Genomic DNA, 13,398 nt, shown 5'->3' with positions numbered 1-13,398 from the left:
TGTTGGCAGGCAGCAACCTACATACACCCTGCCTGGCAGCTTGGCAGGTGCTTCTGTCCTGGCGGCTGAATTTTTCAGCTGGTGTGGCGGGGGAGGCAAAGGAAAGGAAGATGCTGAAACAGGCTGGAAAACGTTGGAGGCACGCAGAAAATTACGCAGATTTCAAGAGCGTCATCTCTGACTGTGTTGGCTCCATGTCTAGTGAAAAGGAAGGACCAGGGGTGACATGATAGTAGTGTTCCAATATCTGAGAGGCTGCCACAAAGAAGAGGGGGACAATCTGTTCTCTAAAGCACCTGAGGGAAGAAATAAGAAGCAATGTATGGAAACTAGACAAGGAGAGAAACAACTTGGAAGTCAAGAGAAACCTCTTAACAGTGAGAATTAACCAGTGGAACAGCTTGCCACCAGAAGTTGTGGATGATCCACCACTGGAGGCTTTTAAGAAGAGGCTGTACAGCCGTTTGTCCTGTTCAAGCAGGGGGTGGACTAGAAGACCTCCAGAACTGTTATCCTGTTATTACTCTGTTATGCCTGGTTGGTAGGGTGGCATTTGAGACTGGCCAGTTGGCATTGAGTTCCCATTGTTGGGCTGAGATTTTGTTCATTCTTGCTGAATTCAAAGCCTCTCCACTGAGATTGGTTCAATTCTGGATTTTTCCACAGGCATTGGGGCCAGATGTTATGCTAGAGCAAGGGTCCCCAACCCGGGTACTGATCCATGGCCTGTTAGGAACCAGGCCACACAGCTGGAAGCGAGTTGTGCCCCCCCAGTTCATGGAAAAAATGTCTTCCGTGAAACCGCTTCCTGGGGCTTGAAGGTTTGGGGACCACTGTGTTAGAGGAACCCAATATAGGAAGTCCTCCACTTATAACCATTCGCTTAGTGACTGTTTGACGTTATAATGGCACTGAAAAAACTGACTTATGACTGGTCCTCAAATTACAACCATCCAGCATCCCCACGGCCATGTTATCAAAATTCAGGCGCTTGGCAACCAGCATGTATTTATGATGGCTGCAGAGCCCTGGGGGTGGGGAGTGTCACACGATCACCTAGCCGGCTTCCAACAAGCAAAGTCAATGATGGAAATCAGATTCGCTTAAGAGCCGTGTGATTCACTTAACAACCATGGCAGAAAAAGGTTGTCCAATTAGACACAACCCACTGAACAACCGCCTCACTTAGCAATAGAAATTTGGATTTCAATTGTAAGTCGATGGTTACCTGTGTTGGCATTGTGAGCTTGTTATGTAGTGCTTTATTTGGGTCATTTTCAGTTAAACCTTCTGTTTTGTTTACAGGGATTTAATATGTACTTAAAATGGGTGCCAGTATAAATATGCACATTTTAAAAAGAATCCATTTAAATGATTTGAGTTGCCTTGGAAAAACACTGATCGGTACTGAAAGAAAAAAGGAAGTCATTAAAGTGAGAGATGCCAACACCCCTTAAAACCAGAAACAGTTGGCCTTATTTGATTATAGACCTCTTCAAATGTGAACATCCTGTATCCTGTACTAGACACTTAAATTGTTCTCTCTTTTCCTCCTAAATAAAATATTCCCACCTTTCCAAAACCATGTTTTTAATATGTTTTAATTTTCTTAACTTTAAATCTGTTTTTATACTTGTTGGATACGTGTGTAGAAGAGTAGCCCTCGACTTACGACTACAATTGAGCCCAAAATTTCTGTTGCTCGCTGAGACATTTGTTAAGTGAGTTTTGCTCCACTTTACGACTTTTCATGCTCCAGTTTACAACTTTTCTTGCTCCACTTTACGACTTTTTTTGCTCCACTTTACAACTTTTCTTAAGTGAATCATTGCAGTGGTTAAGTTAGTCACACGGCTGTTAAGTGTATCTGGCTTCTCCACCGTCTTTACTTGTCAGAAGATTGCAAAAAAGGAGCATATGACCTTGGGGCCCTGCAACCGTCATAAATATGAGTCAGTTGCCAAGCGTCGGAATTTTGATCACGTGATCACTGGGATACTGCAATGGTTATAACTGAAAAAACAGCCGTAAGCCACTTTTTCCAGTGCTGTTGTAACTTTGAACGGTCACTAAATGAACTCAAGGACTACCTGTACAAAGTGCATATAAATTCCTAGGTGTTGTGCAAAATTAAGGAAGGCCTTAAACCAAGTATCAAGCAGTAAGTGCAAAGCACCTGAGGCAAGAAAGAAAATGTGGAAAGGAGGAGAGACCTTTAGGGTGAGGACATCTCAAGAATTTTGGTGAATCAGAGCAATGGTCCTAGTGGAATCCTGTTTCAACCAGTTTCACTGCGACTTTTAGAAAAACTCAGAAAAATAGCCCCAAAGGCCTCAATTTGTTCTCAGTGGCTGCTTTCCTATTTCTGACCTGTCCTAAATATCTAATATACCTTGCATGAAGAACAATGGCTGTCATCCGTGAATGTGCGGGAGCATTTCTGAAGGCTTCTGAGCTAGACTGGGAAATGGAAAAAAACCAGAATGCCATAGCAAATCCCTTTGGCCCCATGGTCAAGAGGCCTAAAGGCAGTGCCTTTGAAATGAGACAAGGGCCAAGCTTAACTTCAAGGAAACTTTCTCCTTATCTAAAGCCACTGGCCATTACCACACCTGATGGCTTTGAACTCCCAGCTATCCATAAAAAAATTCCTCTCTTTCTGACCATCCTGAATTGCTGACTGATGAAGTAAGCAAGTTTTGATTTAGTGCCTAGACCAGGCTTGAAAATGGGAGACCATGAGTTCTAGTCCTGCCTTAAGCATGAAAGCCAGCTGGGTGATTTTGGGCCAATCACCAAGAGAATGTGAGTTCTAGTCCCCACTTAGGCCTGGCAGCCACTGGGTGACTTTTGGGCCAATCACCAGGAGACGGTGAGTTCTAGTCCCACCTTGAAAGCTGGCTGGTTGACTTGGGCCAGTCACTCTCTCTTAACCCATCTCACAGATTTTTGTTGTGGGGAAAATAGGAGGAGGAAGGTATGTTGGATATGTTCACCGCCTTGAGTTATTTGTAAAAATAATAAACATTAAAAATAATAAAACAAAAACAAAAAGTCATGTTCTTCTGGATGACTACGAATTCCAATTCCTCGAGGGCTTGGAATTTATGTTCCAATTTGTCTGTAACCAGTGTAAAATTATATAATTCTAATCTTGGGAATAGATGGGAATAGAGGTTAAATTTGTAACTATGATACTTGAGGTTAATGCCGTGGCTGGAGGTTTTCAAGAAAAGATTGGACAACCATTTGTCCAGAATAATATGAGGACTCTTGCCTTGGACAACAAATTGGTCTAGAAGACCTCTAAGGTCCCTTCTACCCATGATTCTATGATTGGAAGAGCTACACCCAACATTAGGTGAGGCCATTCCTGTTCTCCTCCTAGATATAGAAATTCCATTTACAAACACAGAAACACACACATCACACACCCTTACCTAGATATACAGTACATTGGTGATCTATTTATTATTTAAAACCTGTATGCCGCACACCCTTACCCCCCCCTGTATGTGTGTGTGTGTGAGAGAGAGAGAGCTGTCCATCTGTCCATCTTTCCACCCATGTCTGTCCGTGTCATCTGCCTGTATCTATCTGTCTATCCATCTCTCTGTCTATATCCATCCACCTACCTACTTACCTTAGACTTCTATGTTGCTCATCTGGGGCGACGTGCAATGCATCCTGACGGGGGGGTAAAAACCTAACATACAGCACAGCAATGCTTCCTTTTAACCTCAGCTGGGTTTTCTTGTGTCCTGGTGACTTCATGCGTCATACCAAGCCAATCCATTTGAATGCTTTGTATTCCAGTGGAAAGTGAGAATTGATAAAATAGATTGATCCCGTAACTGTCGTAATTAAGCCTTGCAATTTGTTATCCTAGATTTGAGATTTGTCATGTTGGCTGAGCTCAGCCAACCGGGCGGTGGCTTCTGAAAGTCTCCGTGGTCTGTAATGGAAGCCCCCTCCCCCACTGCCTCCCCCTCCCCATTCTTGTGAAGGATAGGGATGAATGGAAGCTTGGCACTATTGCTTCCAAGGAGCAGCAGCCCTTGACTTATCCCCCCTGTTGGGAATGGAATTTCAGTCGCCAAGCGATGTGGTCTTTAAACAAGTTGCCACGTGACCAGACCTGATTTTGACCATGGGCGTTAAGTGAATCACACAGTGGTTAGGAGAATGCGGCTTCCCCATTTGCGTGGCCGAAGGCAGCGGGGAAGGTTGCAAATCGCAATTGCACCAAAGCAAGTTGCAATCGTGAGACCATAGGGTGGGTGCACTGATGATAACTTCAAGGATGGGCCATAAGCCATCATAACGTCAAACTCTCATTAAATGGACAGTTGTAAATTGAGGAATGCCTGCAGCTTCATTCTCCCCTTGGAAAGCCCCAAACAGGTATGGATTTGTAGGCGGGAGAAGTGGCTTGGGGAAAGGACCCCAGCAGAGGGCATAGGAAGCTGAATTTTACCGTGTGCTGGAGCTTTCTTGACTGCAGTGGTTTGAGACATAAAACTGGACTCGTTCAATCCTCCAAGGTGCCATTTTGTGGTTCCGTTTTTGGCTCAGCTCGTTGGCCGAACTCAGTCTTACATTGCTTACTCCTTAAACGAAATGTGGCTTATTTCCACATGCGAACCGCATTTGATGCACAGAGGAGATCTCAGGTTAGATTAGAATTTAATCTAATCTAATCTCACATTAGAATTTGCTGCTTTGTGGGGAGGAGAAATCACAGCCGAAGCCGAAGTGGAATAACCCTTGGAGTCTTCCATGGTGTCATCTCTGTTGGATCAGGTTAGGAAGTCCAAAGCTGACAGTTAAAGAGAAGATAAGGATTGGTTACTCTCTTTCCTATTGATCTTCCAGAGGAGGAAATTCACCATTTCCTTCCCTTGACATGTTCATGTTGCAAGCCCATGGGTGGAACGTGGTGCAATTTCTTTCGTCCGAGCCCAGCCCTCTCTTCCCAACTCCCCATACCTGCTTGAGGACTGCCAACTTCCCATCCACCGCCTGCTCCATTCCATTCCTCTGTGGTTTGCAAGCAGGGAAAAGGAATTATTGGGCTGGGAGGGGTTGTCTGATTCCACCCCTCCCTCAGTGACAAGCAGACGGAACACTTCCGACAGCTCGGCTGGGCTAGAGGCGGGAAGGCAGTTTGGCTGCCAGTTAAACCGGCTTACCGGCTTGTGCAACCCAGTTAGCAGGACTGGATCGCAAGGCTGCACTGGAAGTAGGGGATGGGTCAAACAGGAGGGCCAGCAGACTCTGGCACTTAACTTAACCTGAGTGTCGAGAAGAAAGAAAAATCTCAAGAAACAAGCAAAGTACAAATGCAATTAACCTGCAAGTACTGCATCCTAACCACTGTGCCACCATTGCTCTTCCTTCTTTCCCACTAGCAATAGCACTTAGACTTGTGTACCTCTTTATAGTGCTTTTCAGCCCTCTCTCAGCTGTTTTTTTAGAGTCAGCCTCTGGCTCCTCATTTTAACGACCTCGGAAGGAAGGAAGGCTGAGTCAACCTTGAGCCGGTGAGACTCGAACTGCTGGCAGTTGGCAGAGTTAGCCTGCAGTACTGCATTCTAACCACTGTGCCACCGAGGCAATACGTTTTTTTCTATTTGGACGGCCCTTCTTGGTGCTTGAGGTAGAAAAAAACCGAAACTTTGATGTTGGGTTTTACCAACTAGATAGGTTTGTTATAGAAATGGCTAGTTAATACGATTATGTAAAAGTAAAAAGTTGAGGTTGGGTGTTAATGCCTTATTCTACTGCATCAAAGGGAGTCAATGCCTTTTTTCTTTTTTCTTTTTCCCCTTTCCTTTCCCTTTTCCCTTCCCTATTTTCCCTATTTACTTTTGTATTTTCTTTGTATGCCATGTTATAAGCTAATAAATAAGTATTTTTTTAAAAAACAAACATCTGTGGTGGTCTCATTGTAGACAAAACCAGGGGCTTGCTAAACCATAGAATCCTGGGGCTCTTCTAGTCCACCCCCGCCTGCCCAAGGCAGGAGTCCTTCTTGAACCCCAGACAAATGGCTGTCTGATTTGTTCTTGAAGACCTCGATAGTCCTCCCCGCTACAGGTAGTCCTCGACTTACAACAGTTCATTTAGTGACCCTTCAAAGTTACAATGGCACTGAAAATAGTGACTTAGGACTGTTTTTCACAGTTATGACCGTTCCAGCATCCCTATGCTCACGTGATCAAAATTCAGATGCTTGTGATCTGATTCATATTTATGACGGTCGCTGTGTACTCGATCGCGTCAGGAACGAAGAAGTGCGTAGACGGTTCAACGTCGTGCCCATCCCCACGGTCATGAGGCAGTCCCGGCTACGATGGTTCGGCCATGTGAGTCGCGCCAAGGAAGAATCCATCATCAAATCTGCGATGAAGGTGACTGTCGGAGGAGCGAGACCGCGTGGTAGACCTAAGCAATGCTGGATGGACACGATCAAGGCCGACCTAGAGATCGCGAAGGCAGACCCGACATACGTGGCAGACAGAGAGGCGTGGAAGCAATACTCAAGGACATTAGCGGACCTCGCCAGAGCGCGAGACAAACGCTGAAGAAAAAGAAGAAGAAGAAGAAGACGGTCGCTGTGTCCCAAGGTCATGTCATCTCCTTTTGCGACCTTCTGACAAGCCAACTCAATGGAGAAGCCAGGTTCCCTTAACAACCGGGTGACTAACTTTAACAACTGCAACGATTCACTTAACAACTGAGGCAAGAAAGGTCGTAAAATGGGGCGAAGCTCACTTAACAAATGCCTCATTTAACAACAGAAATGTTGGGCTGAATTGTGGCCATAAGCTAAGGGCTATCTGTGTTTAATAGCAGGAAACGAGTGCAACAGCACAGAGACGGAATGTCTAGGGAGCCTGCCTTTGGAATTAAATCAATATTGCTTGCAATGTTTGCACAACACACCAACCCCTCCTTGACCCAGTTAAGCTTGTCCCGTGTGGAGGCCCTAGGTCTTCATCAATATGCAAAATGCAGCCTCACGCCTCTTTTGTGAATGAATGGCTGTTGCCCGAGGTTCTCGGCTTGTATTTACTGATTTATAATGTTATGATATGCCACTCTACTTGGAACTGGCACTGGGCAGCTTCCATCTCTGACTTTCAGCAGTACAGTTACAGCAATAAGCGTAATGAATTAGCTGCTGGTTGTGTCAGAAGTTGCGTACGTAGAACCTTTATAAGAGGATGCTTCATGCAGCTTCTAAAGTATTGTGCCACTCTTAAGTTTTTCTGGGGCTGCAAGATTCCCACCCACCCCTGCCTCCGAATTCAGTCGTATCCAATGCTCAGAAACCACCCGGAGAAGTCACTGCAGTTTTCTTGGCAAGGTTTTTCAGACGTGCCTTGCCATTGCTTCCTTCCTAGGACCGAGAGAAGGTGACTGGCCCAAGGTCACCCAGTTGACTTCATGCCTTAGGCAGGACGAGAACTCACCATATCTTGATTTCTAGCCTGATCCGTTAAACCAGGGGTCTCCAACCTTGGCAACTTTAAGCCTGGAGGACTTCAACTCCCAGAATTCCCCAGCCAGCAAAGCTGGCTGGGGAATTCTGGGAGTTGAAGTCCTCCAGACTTAAAGTTGCCAAGGTTGGAGACCCCTGCCTTAAACCACTGCAGCAAACTACTGTGGCTCCCCAGATAATTAATTTCCTGGATTCACACAGTATACTGAGCCATAAACTGATCAAATGGTTTAGATTTGCCAAGGGTGATAATAGCTCAGTTTAGTGTCTTCTGCAAAAGGTCAATGATTAGAATGCAGTACTGCAGGCTAACTCTGTCTGCTGTCAGGAGTTTGATCCTGACCAGCTCAAAGTTGACTCAGCCTTCTGTTCTTCCGAGGTCGGTAAAATGAGGACCCAGATTGTTGCGGGGAGAGGCTGACTCTGCAAACCGCTTAGAGAGGGCTGTAAAGCACTATGAAGCAGTATATAAGTTTAAGTGCTACTGCTATTACCCTCCCTCCCTCCCTCCCTCCCTCCCTCCCTCCTTCCTCCTTCCCTCCTTCCTTCCTTCCTTCCTTCCTTCCTTCCTTCCTTCCTTCCTTCCTTCCTTCCTTTCTTCCTTTACAGGCTGATTCTGTGTAAACTGTTTAGAGAGGGCTGTAAAGCACTATGAAGCAGTATATAAGTTTAAGTGCTACTGCTATTACCCTCCCTCCTTCCCTCCCTCCTTCCTTCCTTCCTTCCTTCCTTCCTTCCTTCCTTCCTTCCTTCCTTCCTTCCTTCCTTCCTTCCTTCCTTCCTTCCTTCCTTTCTTCCTTTACAGGCTGATTCTGCAAACCGCTTAGAGAGGGCTGTAAAGCACTATGAAGCAGTATATAAGTTTAAGTGCTACTGCTATTACCCTCCCTCCCTCCCTCCCTCCCTCCCTCCTTCCTTCCTTCCTTCCTTCCTTCCTTCCTTCCTTCCTTCCTTCCTTCCTTCCTTCCTTCCTTCCTTCCTTCCTTCCTTCCTTCCTTCCTTCCTTCCTTCCTTTTTACAGGCTGATTCTGTAAACTGCTTAGAGAGGGCTGTAAAGCACTATGAAGTTTAAGTGCTACTGCTATTACCCTCCCTCCCTCCCTCCTTCCTTCCTTCCTTCCTTCCTTCCTTCCTTCCTTCCTTCCTTCCTTCCTTCCTTCCTTCCTTTCTTCCTTTACAGGCTGATTCTGTAAACTGTTTAGAGAGGGCTGTAAAGCACTATAAAACGATATGTAAGTGTAAGTGCTATTGCTAATGCTGATTAGCCTTGTGTATACATATTATGGGAGTACTGTAGCCTTCGTTTGCTGGAACGGACTGGCATGGCTATACGTCTAAGACAGTTTTCCCAGCCTTATCAACTTTTAAGATATATGGACTTCAACTCCCAGAATTCCCCAGCCAGCCAGCCATTCTGGTGAGGGAATTCTGTCAATTGAAGTCCGCCCATCTTAAAGCCTGCTGACTGGGGGAATTCTGGGAGTTGAGGTCCACCCATGTTAAAGTTGGTGATGTTGAGAAATACAGACGACCTTCAGAAGAAATTATAGCCTGTTTTTCCTTCTCCTCCTCAGCCCAAGCCGACCAAGGGCCGAATGAGGATCCACTGCCTGGAGAACGTAGACAAAGCCCTCCAGTTTTTAAAGGAGCAGCGGGTCCACCTGGAAAACATGGGCTCCCACGATATTGTGGATGGCAACCACCGACTCACGCTGGGCCTCATCTGGACAATCATCCTCCGTTTCCAGGTATGTTCCGGAATGTTCCTCATTTGGGCTTTCTCCTCTGAGGGCTGCAGTGCAGCAAGAATAGAAGCCAAAAGATTGAGAGGGAGGTCCTCGCTCTGCTTTCATTTTGAAATCAAGTTTCTAGTTCTCATGACAGAAGGATAATTAAAACGATCAGGGTGTGTTGAGCCTATGGGATAAATGATTAAGGGGAAGTTGTTTTGAAATACCTGAAGGATTGTCGCACACCCGAGGGAGTGGATTTATTTTCTGTTTTTCCAGAGGGCGGGAACAAAACCGGTGTGTTAAAACTACAAGGAAGATGTTTCCAACTACGGGGAGGAACTATCAGTTGTCAGCTTATGGGTGATTCGCCACCTAGCAAGTAGTTGGACTGGATAACCTCTGAGATCCCTTCCAACTCAACCAAAGAATCTTTTTAAGCAATTCTCTATTAAGGGTGGAGATTTACCATTGTCGGCCCTTCTTTTATAATAAATTATGCATAATAGCACACAAGCAGCGTCGGTGTTGTCAAATTTTTCTGGATTTGCACTTGTTAAGCAAGATTTAGGATGTTTTTCTTCACTTTTACCTGGCCTGCCTGACATTTTCCTGGATGGCTGCAGGTTTTCATCATTATTACTTTCTATTTGGTAAGCCACCTTGAGTCGCCATGAGCGAATAGGCGGCAATATAAATTCCATAAATAAAGAAAAGAAAAAAGATACATGCACTCACACTGACTGGGAGTGACTTTGATCACTGAGCTTTTTTATTTAATCTTTTCTCTTAGATCCAAGACATCAGTGTGGAGACAGAGGATAACAAGGAGAAAAAGTCAGCAAAAGATGCTCTTCTGCTTTGGTGCCAGATGAAGACAGCGGGGTAAGAGGGTAAACAGGATGAGGCGTGTGGGGGATTCCCCCCTTCCTGGTTAACACTTGACTTGGGATTCTCCTATTTTGCATTTCAACGCCATCAGGAATTAATGTTGTGGGAAGCCAGCCGTGTGCTGCAGCTGCCCAAAAAGCCAATGCAGTCCTAGGGTGCATTAACAGGGGGACAGAATAAAGATCACGTGAAGTGTTACTACCACTCTGTAAAGCCTTAGTAAGGCCACACCTGGAATACTGCATCCGGGTTTGGTCGCCACGATATAAAAAAAGATGTTGAAACTCTGGAAAGAGTGCAGAGAAGAGCAACCAGGATGATTAGAAGAATGGAGGCTAAAACATACGAAGAATGGTTGTTGGAATTGGGTATGTCTAATCTAGTGACAAGAAGGACTGGATGTGATATGAAAGCACAGTTCCAATATTTGAGGGGCTGCCACAGAGAAGAAGGGGTTAATTTATTTTTCCAAAGCGCCAGAAGGCAGGACAAGAAACAATGGATGGAAACTAATCAAGGAGAGAAGCAACCTGGAATTAAGAAGAAATTTCCTGATGGTGAGAACAATTAATCAGTGGAACTGCTTGCCACCAGAAGTTGTAGGTGCTCCATCACTGGAAGTTTTTAAGAAGAGATTGGACAGAAACTGCCCCTCCGCCCCCCCACACACACAACCTCTTGGGCATCAGGAACCAATTCCATGGAGAGATTTTTCCACGGACCGAAGGGTTTCGTGTACCACCTGCATCCCATGATGGGGCCTTGCTTGTTTGCATGGCCTGGTTTCTGGCATGCCGCGGACCAGTGCCAGTCGACAGACTTGGGGTTGAGGACCCCTGGACTTGAAGACCCCCAAGGTCCCTTCCAACTCTGTTATTCTGTTAAGCCAGAGAAGGAGGAAAGAGATCCAGCATCAGGAAAAAGAGAGTTGGGCCAGAAGACCTGAGAAATATCCCTAAGCACTTTTTATGAATTTGCTTAAGGCACCTTAGTATTGGAGCTTTTTTTAAAAAAAAAGAAAGAAAAGGTGGTAAATTAGCTATCTTTCTTAACCCGTGTGGACTCACATTCCCAGAGTTCTTAGTAATCGCCAGGCTAGTTAAAGAATTCTGAAAATTACAGTCCAGAAAGCCCACCTGAAGTACAACTGCTATAAGGACTTATGAATCTGTAAAATATAACTTAAGGTGACTCATGAGGTTAGAACGCTGGTCTCATGATCGGCAGGCTCACGTTCGAGACCTGGTTGCTGTTGTGGGACAGTGTGAGCTCCCATCACTCGCTCCAGCTCCTGCCGATCCAGCCGTTCGAAAGCCAGTGACCGTGAGTAGGTAGATGAGAACAGTGAAAACAGTGGAAAATCACTGGCAAATCCTTTAACCACGGAAGCACTTTGTTGCTTCTGACACAGAAGGATTAGTAACTTAAGTTTAGGTTTTCTGGTTTACGTTTGTTGTGATGTGCCTTAAATCTTAGGAATTACTAGAAATCTGCAGTTATAATGCAGGTGATCCCTATGGATACATGTGTGTGTGTGTGTGTGTGTGTGTTGCATATATGTCTGTCTGTCTCCCTAGCTGTCTATCTACATAAATATATGTTTTTAAATATAAATAGATAAGTAAATGTTTCACTCTTTATCAGACCTTGCTAGTTTTTCAGTCAACACAGTGAAGTCTTTGGGTGATTTCACAAGACCTTGACTTTTTTTTTTAAAAAAAGTGACTTTTTATATACTTTTTAAAAACAAAATGTCGTCTCCCTGGTGGAGACTGACTCTGAGGGAGAGGAGGAGCAGCCGACAGGGAGTGGAAGTGTGGCTCCGGAAGTTGTGGAGGAGGCTGGGGAAGGGCAGAGGCCGGCTGGGCAGTCGGAGGAGGAGGACCCAGGGCCACCCCCTCTCCATCCTAGGGCACGCAGGGAGGAGAGGATCAGGGGGAAACAGTGGTCTACTTGGGAGGAGGGGGCCATGATCCTCTTCATGGGTTGCAGGCGTGAGATCTGCATAAGAGTTTGGGCCTGCGTGCTAACAAACGCTGGAGACAAATTAGTGTTTTATTCCTGTATGAGTGTTTTTTCCTGGATGAGGTTTATTTTGGTTGGCGTTCTTCCAACGGACTGTACCTGGTTATCTTCCTGAAGTTTGTAATTATTTATCCTGGTTTGTCATGGAACTTTCTTCAGTGCGGTTTGCTTCGTTATCTGCTCTTTGAATTTGAACTGTTTGGAATGTTATTTTGAAAATAGTTTAATCTTCAACCGTGAACAATTAAACAGTGAAGCCAAGTTGAAGGCATTAAAGGACCTTTATTTACGTTTTGGTTTTTGTTATATTTTTGATACACCCCGGGTCATCACACAAAAAATATTTATTTGTATTTAATTCTGAACTCTCAGGATCTGAGGGTCACATTTGCTATGATGATGCCTGGCTTATGTGATGCTCCCCAGAATTTTTGATGAACAAAGTGGCCCCTGGAAGGAAAAGATGAGGGAACCCTGCCTTTGTGGAGAGATTAATGTTTATGGTAGAAATAAAGCAAAATAAAATACAGAGGGTCCTCTCTTCTGCTTTTTACAGGTACCCAAATGTGAATGTCCATAACTTTACCACAAGCTGGAGAGACGGTCTGGCTTTCAACGCAATTGTCCACAAACACAGGTCAGTTGGCTGAGTCGGAACTAGAACTCACTGTTTGCTGGTGATTGGCGTAAAGTCATCCAGCTGGCTTTCATGCCTAAGGTGCATGAACCGCTAGCCTGGTGCCTCAACCACTAGACCAGGGGTGTCCAACCTTGGCAACTTTAAGACTTGTGGACTTCAACTCCCAGAATTCCTCAGCCAGCAAAGCTGGCTGAGGAATTCTGGGAGTTGAAGTCCACAAGTCTTAAAGTTGCCAAGGTTGGACACCCCTGCACTAGACCAAACTTTCTTCGATTTCTCACCCAGAAAGTCATTCCTTCCCTATATTTCCCTATATTTGCATATATGTGTTTTCATCTCGGTGTCCTCAACAGGCCAGATCTGATAGACATTGATACCTTGAAGAAATGTAACGCACACTACAATCTCCAGAATGCCTTCAACGTGGCTGAAAAGGAGCTCGGCCTCACCAAACTCTTGGATCCTGAAGGTGCGTCCAGCTAGTTTCCTTTTCCCTGGGTCTTTTCTTTGGGTTGGGTCTTTTCTTTGGGTTGGGTCTGTGCTATCTCTGGGGGATGGTTGAATTCTATTTTAATTTTGCAAGTTTTTTTCCCCACGCAGATAAA

General features: G+C 45.2%; 1 protein-coding gene across 2 annotated transcripts in view; it reads left to right on the top strand.

Moving 5' to 3' along the window:
- SPTBN2 (spectrin beta, non-erythrocytic 2) overlaps positions 1–13,398 on the top strand; it is a 76,602-nt gene that overhangs the window by 23,612 nt on the left and 39,592 nt on the right. For both annotated transcript variants that reach the window (XM_087943440.1, XM_087943441.1), the window contains 4 exons: positions 9,082–9,255; positions 10,031–10,122; positions 12,710–12,790; positions 13,147–13,262. In XM_087943440.1, the coding sequence (XP_087799566.1) occupies positions 9,082–9,255; positions 10,031–10,122; positions 12,710–12,790; positions 13,147–13,262 (463 nt within the window). The remainder of the gene's footprint in view (positions 1–9,081; positions 9,256–10,030; positions 10,123–12,709; positions 12,791–13,146; positions 13,263–13,398) is intronic.

This window comes from Notechis scutatus, chromosome 14 (assembly GCF_049901735.1).
Source record: "Notechis scutatus isolate UNSWTSFEM ecotype Mainland chromosome 14, rNotScu1.2, whole genome shotgun sequence".
NCBI classification, from domain to species: Eukaryota; Metazoa; Chordata; class Lepidosauria; order Squamata; family Elapidae; genus Notechis; species Notechis scutatus.
This window is presented reverse-complemented; position numbering and strand designations above follow the sequence as displayed.